An 8,426-nucleotide genomic window follows, 5' to 3' on the forward strand; every position below is an offset into this window, starting at 1 on the left:
CATAACCAACATATGTTTACTGTGAAAGTGATGAAAATATCCACAAATATAATTAATGAAACTATTCCCAGACAAAAAAGGTAACATAGTTGGTGCCACTAGAGTAGAACACCTTGCATGTACATCTTTTAGATATGAAGCTGTGAAAAAAAACTATTAAAATATATGATGATGTATGTATAAATATAATCCCAGGTAAATACAAATCTCAAGATAATAGAGTGTGGTCTTTTAACAATTGTGACTGTTGTCATGGCAGGTGGAGGTGTGACCAGCTTTGGACAGGTACAGTCTTCCATCAGGACACACACACACTTCATACAACTGCTCCCCAGGACTCCCTTTCTCTCCTTCTCCACTCAGAGGTAACCTGGGCAGCTGCACCCTCTCAGCATCCAGAATCAACTGCAGAAAGAGAGGAAAATAATATGATGCTATATTCATTATTTGTTTGAGCACATGAACCATAAGACATTCATTTAGTTTTTGCTAACAATAAGAAATATATTTGGAAACATGAGTGTCCTTATTCCAATGCAAATGAATTAAGTATTGTAATCAGGACACTGAAGTAAAAAGTGTTGCCATGTGTGCTATCCTAGATTTAGTGGTGCCTCTTCTTACCACTCCGTCCATAGAGAGTAGAGAGATGTCCATGCTGGACACGGCCTGGCCGCTGCCGGACACTGCTTTGATGTGGACTCCCTTTGGAGCATCCAGGTGGAGGGATCGGGTGGGGGCCTCTAGCCTGAACACACAAAAAGACAGAGTATACGGTAAAGAATATTAGATAATAAGAGAATATACACAAATGGTGCATGCTTTACACTTAGAAGGCTGAATTGGACTTGAATTAAGCCTATAGGTGGCAGAAAATCCACACATTACCAGTTTAGCACATTTATTCAGTCTACATTCAAATGTATTTAGTCATGTTATCAATTCGAATACAGAACATATTTGAATTTAATTTGTTGGAAATCGGCAGAGACTGAAAGAACTGTGGACAAATTCACTGGGGGTTTTCACCGAGCAATATGAGCCAATGACATGAATATTTATGCACACCATCTCCAAGCTGTTGCTATGAGACCCCTTGATCCATCCAAATCAGAAATTAGCTTAATACCTCTTATCTTAATTAAACATGTAAATTGGATTTACATATTTCCACAAAAGCATCTCTTTACATCGACAGTAAAGCCCCTAAATACATAAGTCCCAATTTATAGGTCTGCCCACTCATGTACACAAAAGAGGAGGTCTCTACTCCCACCCACTGGCAGTACATGGAGTGTGTGGCATTAGGATTATGATTCGTTAAGGTAGGACACTTTGTATGCTGAGGGAGAGAGAGTGAGCAGAGCACTGTGCATTCTGAGGGCCACACACTGGGGAAACCAAGATGGCGGGAGAGATCACAACGGCACAGGAAACACACGCTGCTCCTAACCCCAGAGCAGTGGACTGTTGTGCCTGTTACGTCTGTGCTGCAGCCTGCACTGCGGACACTGCTGTTGATGGGACATTTATATTGAAGAGAGAAGATGTCTGGGAAATGTTGCCCTGCTGTGTGATACATATGGTGACTGTAAGACAACAAATTATGTTTAATTGTTATGTTGTTTACCCAAGGTGGGATTATTTCTGTCACAGGAAATGGAGACAAAATTATCAAAACTCTAATTTAACAACAGAAGAAAAGCAAAGGCTTCTCTCCCCTATGATCAGATAAAAACTGCCATTAGGTGTCAACATTTTAAAGTTACCTCAAGTCCATGGAATGCTCTGCCCTGACCAGGGATGTCTCTATAGAATGTTCACACTGAGCACCATCAGACCCTGTAGAACACAAATGTAGGAGCACTGCCCAGTTTACATTATATTCTTATAATAACATCATGTGAATCAGTATGCAGATATTGTATGTATTACCATATCCCTGACAGTTACAGTATATCAGACAAAACTAACAAAGGATGTTTCATGATTAAACAAAGTTGGACTGTCTCTCTGAATAGTGTGAAATGCCCACATACCTGTAATGGTTAGCTTATCCACTCCAACAACTACCTGTTCTGTACCAGCAGAAAATAACAATTTCCCAGTGCTTGTCATCACCTCAAAATGTTGTCCTACGCTTTCCATGGATTGTGGACCTAAATACAAATAATAAATTATATTACCAAAGTGATTAAAACACAGTAGGCATTTAATTAACACTTAAGTAAATGGATGCACACAGTGGGTTGCGTTCAAATGTTACAAACACATCTACCCACACAGCAATAACTGTGTGTGGAGAGTGTTTTGATTCAGCAGAACAGCTATTTGCTATCTCCACGTACACATACAGTAGGTAGTGGGAGATGTGAGTTAACCCCAATATTTAAAAACGCTTAGATTCTGAAATGAAAGGTGCTTCATAAATGGGATCCATTGAGTTGCCTAATGAGGGTCATTACCAAAACACATTTATATTTTACTCAAGTTTACATACACTTAGGTTGGAGTCATTAAAACTTGTTTTTCAACCACTCCAGAAATTACTTGTTAAACTATAGTTTTGGCAAGTCGGTTAGGACATCTACTTTGTGCATGACACAAGTCATTTTTCCAACAATTGTTTACAGACAGATTATTTCACTGTATCACAATTCCAGTGGGTGAGAAGTTTACATACACTAAGTTGACTGTGCCTTTAAACAGCTTGGAACATTCCAGAAAATGATGTCATGGCTTTAGAAGCTTCTGATAGGCGAATTGACATCATTTGAGTCAATTGGAGGTGTACCTGTGGATGTATTTCAAGGCCTACCTTCACACTCAGTGCCTCTTTGCTTGACATCATGGGAAAATCAAAAGAAATCAGCCAAGACCTCAGAAAAAAAATGTAGACCGCAAGTCTGGTTCATCCTTGGGAGCAATTTCCAAACGCCTGAAGGTACCACGTTCATCTGTACAAACAATAGTACACAAGTATAAACACCATGGGACAATGCAGCCGTCATACCACTCAGGAAGGAGATCGTGTCACGATCGTCTTCAAGGAAATGACCGGACCAAGGTGCAGGGTGGTAAGCGTACATTCTTTTATTTTAAATGTCGCCAACAAAATGAACGTGGAGCTCTGTAACGCTATACATGCCACAAACAAAGACAACAACCCACAAATCACAAAAGGAAAAAAGGCTGCCTAAGTATGATTCCCAATCAGAGACAACGATAGACAGCTGTCCCTGATTGAGAATCATACCCGGCCAAAAACAAAGAACCAGAAAGCATAGACTTCACCCACCAGAGTCACACCCTGACCAAACAAACATAGAGAATAGAAGGATCTCTACGGTCAGGGCGTGACAGAACGTATTTTGGTGCGAAAAGTGCAAATCAATCCCAGAACAACAGCAAAGGACCTTATAAAGATGCTGGAGGAAACGGGTACAAAAATATCTATATCCACAGTAAAATGAGTCCTATATCAACATAACCTGAAAGGTCGCTCAGCAAGGAAGAAGCCACTGCTCCAAAACCGCGATAAAAAAGCCAGACTACGGTTTGCAACTGCACATGGGGACAAAGATCGTACTTTTTGGAGAAAAGTCCTCTGGCCTGATGAAACAAAATTAGAACTGTTTGGCCATAATGACCATCGTTATGTTTGGAGGAAAAAGGGGAGGCTTGCAAGCCGAAGAACAACATCCCAACCGTGAAGCACGGGGGTGGCAGCATCATGTTGTGGGGGTGCTTTGCTGCAGGAGGGGCTGGTGCACTTCACAAAATAGATGGCATTGTGAGGAAGGGAAATTATGTGGATATATTGAAGCATCATCTCAAGACATCAGTCAGGAAGTTAAAGGTTGGTCGCAAATGCGTCTTCCAAATGGACAATGACCCTAAGCTTCCAAAGTTGTGGCAAAATGGCTTAAGGACAACAAAGTCAAGGTATTGGAGGCGCCATCACAAAGCCCTGACCTCAATCCTATAGAAAATGTGTAGGCAGAACTGAAAAGGCGTGTGCGAGCAAGGAGGCCTACAAACCTGACTCCGTTACACCAGGAGGAATGGGCCAAAATTCACCCAACTTATTGTGGGAAGCTTGTGGAAGGCTACCCGAAACGTTTGACCCAAGTTAAACAATTTAAAGGCAATGCTCCCAAATACTGACTGAGTGTATGTTAACTTCTGACCCACTGGGAATGTGATGAAAGAAATAAAAGCTGAAATAAACCGTTCTCTCTACTATTTTTCTGACATTTCACATTCTTAAAATAAAGTGGTGATCCTAACTGATCTAAGGTTTGGTCTGGTCTGTCCTCGGTTGCAACACTCACTACCCAGTTCAAACTGTCTCTGGGAGCAACACCAGCACAAGAACCGTTCGTCGGGAGCTTCATTAAATGGTTTTCCATGGCCGAGCAGCCGCACACAAGCCTAAGATCACCATGCGCAATGCCAATCATCAGCTGGAGTGGTGTAAAGCGCTCCACCATTGGACTCTGGAGCAATGAATCACGCTTCACTGTCTGGCTACCTGCCCGACTGCATAGTGCCAACTCTAAAGTTTTGTGGAGGAGGAATAATGGTCTGGGGCTGTTTTTCATGGTTTGAGCTAGGCCCCTTAGTTCCAGCAAGGGGAAATCTTAACGCTACAGCATACATTACAATCAAGATGATTCTGTGCTTCCAACTTTGTGGCAACAGTTTTGAGAAGGCCCTTTCCTGTTTCAGCATGACACTGCCCCGTGCACGAAGCGATACAGAGATCGGTGTTGAAGGACTTGACTGGCATGCACAGAGCCCTGACCTCAACCCTATCGAATACCTTTGGGATGAATTGGAACGCTGACTGCGAGCCAGGCCTAATCGCCCAACATCCGTGCCCGACCTCACTAATGCTCTTGTGGCTGAATGGAAGCAAGGCCCCGCAGCAATGTTCCAACATCTAGTGGAAAGCCTTCCCAGAAGATTGGAGGCAGTTCTAGCAGCAAAGGGGGGACCCCTTCTCATTTTGGAATGAGATGTTTAACGAGCAGCTGTCCACATACTTTTGGTCATGTAGTGTATAAGAAAGATCAGGAATCTTTATTTTTTGACTTGTATTTAACCACTTATTTTTGGCACTAAACAGTCTCTACTGTACTTCCATAAATGTTTTCAAATGGTTGACGGCGGACCTTCAGACGAGTCTTGTGTTGCTCTAGGACGCCCACAGGCCCCACAACTGACATGTATGTGTTCGTGAGAGTCGCAAGATGCTTGTGGGGGTCGTAGAGCATCTTTCCATAGAGGGGTCATAATAGTTTGCGGGCGCTACAGACTATTTTGTGAGAAGACCGATTTCTGGGATGTCTCATGGTCTGAAACACCGCTCTAGCTCTGTCACCTTTCACCGCAGGTGCAGAAGTGCGACATCGGTGAATGCGGTGGACTGAAATGCATCCAATGCAAAAAAACATATCTCTAGCTTAAACGGACTGATTTTTTTTTTGGGGGATTATGCTAATTAGATTTCAGCGGGGGCATGGACATCTACTTTGATAAATACTCACAGGCTATTTATATTAGCCATCAAATGTAGGGATCTAAAGTATTAATCACATATATATATGAGCCCATAAACTGAGAATAATATATTTCAGGGCTCATGTGGAGGCATCCCATCTATGGCATTTTGATTTGAATACATTAAAGCCATCCTTTCTGATTATTCAGAGTTGCACCTAGCTTTTTTTGACATCTCCATTTCTCATAAATCTATTTAGCCCAGTAGGTCTGCATCTTATCAGTGCCACAGAGAAACTAATAGATACATCAGCATGAGTTCATTATACAGTCATCTATTAAACATCATAAGTGTGTTTAAATAATACTAGTTTTTAATTTGATTCCTTAGAAGCATGTTTTGAGTCATAATAGCACTATATATCACATTCTTGTAGCTAGCAGATGGACTCTTACCCAAGTTAAGGCTACCTAACACACCTTTTCCATTGCAGGCTTGAAGCGTGACATTCTGGGACTCAGAGTGGATAAGAAGGGAGGTGTCCTGTGACACAAGAGAACAGTGTTTGAGTGCAGTGTCACTCTGATCAGAGGGGTATACTACAATTAAATCTACTCAGGGTTTTCTAAAACTAGCCAACTTCAGTTCACATTCCAGCTCAGGCTTCATTCATTTACGGTGATACGGCCTGTTCTCTCTGCAGAAGGCAGGGCATTCATATGTGTTGCTCTTCGCAGAGCAGCGCAGAACTGTTGTGAAGGATGTTGTCAAGAATGTGAGTTTGTATTTATACAGGACCTTCAGCCCCACCTACCGTCAACCAATCATGTCAATGCGTGGCTATACAGAGTCTCCCGCATTGTTACAAAATGTGTGCGCCGCATGCCAATGCAGTATGGAGCTCAATTTGGCCTCTGCATACCTCTGAAGGCTCCGCAATTGCGCCTCCGACCACATTTTCGGATCAAGCATGAATTGGCTTTAACTAGCTAGTCAAACACCAAACTCTTCATTGAGACAATGCTGAAACGTCAATCCATGGGCGAGTCAGTTCCACATTTTAATTTGTGGCAAAATCAAAATTATAAAAGTTATCTTGCCAATCAAGCAGGCTACGGTTTGAAATAGGCTTGTTGAACTGCCGTCTTTATTGTATAACGTATTGTTAATGCTGGCTTTGGTGTGCTTATCAATGCACAACCACCTCCCACCTCTCCTATCAATAAAATAATTTAATAAAAAGTCATACAAAACTTTTACTGTGGATGAAGTTTGAAATGCATCCTGTCATTACTAAATGTGATTGAAATACCTATGTTACTATCTTTTTAGACAAAAACATTTGATGAATAAAATATTTAATCCATGGTGAAAGGGATGATGATGCAATCTTTGCAAGGGAATATGATTTCATTGGTCCTCAACTCATGGCTCAGACACTTCATTCAGTATAAGTGGAGTTAGCACTGAGTTAGCCAGAACATTGAGGGGAAACAGGAAGATATGTAAATGTTCAATGTAAAGAACTTGAATTAGTTTACCTGTTTGGAGTGTATCTCTTGGGCGTAGAGAGAGAAGAGGAACTCGGACACTCCATCAAGCCTCACCCGATCTGATGTTATTCTCAGCTGCCCCATTCCTTCCTGAAACAGTCAGGAGGAAATCAACTTTTAATACAAACTCTGTTTTGCCATTCTTGCTCTTGTAATATGCTGATATTCTCCTCCAGAAGAGTTAAAGTTATCTTATCGTACCTCTGAAGTGTTTTGTGAGACTGCTGACATGCCTTGATGGTCTTTAACTAGACAAAGGTGTATAAATGACTTCCCTGTTTTATTATAGATAAAACCCATTTCAAGATAGGCTATCTCATCCAGGATGTCTAGTAATAAGCAACTGTCACTGATAAATACTGAACTGAGCAAACTAGACTGAGCATGTACTCCTTGTGAGTCTCAAAAGTATTTAATTTGATTTCATGCATCCTTCTCCTGGCCACCTACTCAAAATTGTCAGAGGGAACCTCATAGCAGGCGAGAAGAGAAATACTGTTGAAATGCACTCACTGTGTTGAGACAGGTGACCCTGAGGATCCAGATTGTCAGGGCAATGTTGACCAGCAGGGTGGAGAGCAGGAGAAGCACCAGCAGATAGAGGCAGCGCTTCCTCCAGCCATAGACCCCCAACCTGTGATCATCATTCTGCTCCTCTGTGTCCGGGCCTTCAGCACCCTCTGCTGGTGGGGGGTATTGCTGCAAAACCATCAGCTGAGAAGGACAGTTATAGCACTGTTGCAGAATAGGCTACCTACAACCTTGGGGAACATAGCATAAACATGGAGCATCACAATGAAAAATGTTCATACAACATGTTATGTGTACAAGTCATACAAGTTTGAAGTAAAGATGCAATAATGTGCTGCTATATGTGTGACCACATTGCATTGAAGTCATGTAATCTGCTGTTGCATTACTTTATTTAGATAAACAATTATTATACAGTACCTTGTTTAGAAACTAATCAGAAAACCGAATGTTTCAAACGTGGTGAGAGTGAAATTATCCTTTTGAGCAGAAGTCCAGTCAATTTGAATCTTGGATGTTTAGAAGTTTTTAATTTCTGGCATCTCTTCAGTATGTTGAAATTATTTTTAGAGTGGATATGAGACCCAAAATCCTAAATGTATTTGTGAACTGTACATTTCTCAATCTATACATTGCATGCTTTAAATAACTGATGGGAACAAGATGAGATGGAAATGATAACTTTGTCTCCAAAAGGATGAACAGCACTGAACACTAATGAGATCTTGTTGTGAAGAACCCCTTAAAAAGAAAAACAGGAACAACTCTGCTAAATCTCCCCAGTAATTACATGTCAGTTCAGTTCCTGTTCAAAGCATCCTAATGAGCTGTTCAGT

General features: G+C 41.4%; 1 protein-coding gene across 1 annotated transcript; it reads right to left on the reverse strand.

The window, feature by feature from the left end:
- Positions 1-132: 132 nt before the first annotated feature.
- Positions 133-7,917, reverse strand: LOC115105592 (gamma-sarcoglycan-like). Its single transcript, XM_029627798.2, has 7 exons — positions 7,573-7,917; positions 7,048-7,149; positions 5,962-6,049; positions 2,040-2,159; positions 1,770-1,842; positions 625-748; positions 133-405 (listed from the first exon to the last, which is right to left on the reverse strand). Exons 1-7 carry the CDS (start codon positions 7,768-7,770, stop codon positions 232-234), a joined length of 879 nt encoding a protein of 292 aa, XP_029483658.2. The 5' UTR covers positions 7,771-7,917; the 3' UTR covers positions 133-231.
- Positions 7,918-8,426: the final 509 nt, after the last annotated feature.

The sequence above is a fragment of the Oncorhynchus nerka genome, linkage group LG22 (genome assembly GCF_034236695.1).
Source record: "Oncorhynchus nerka isolate Pitt River linkage group LG22, Oner_Uvic_2.0, whole genome shotgun sequence".
Classification (NCBI taxonomy): Eukaryota; Metazoa; Chordata; class Actinopteri; order Salmoniformes; family Salmonidae; genus Oncorhynchus; species Oncorhynchus nerka.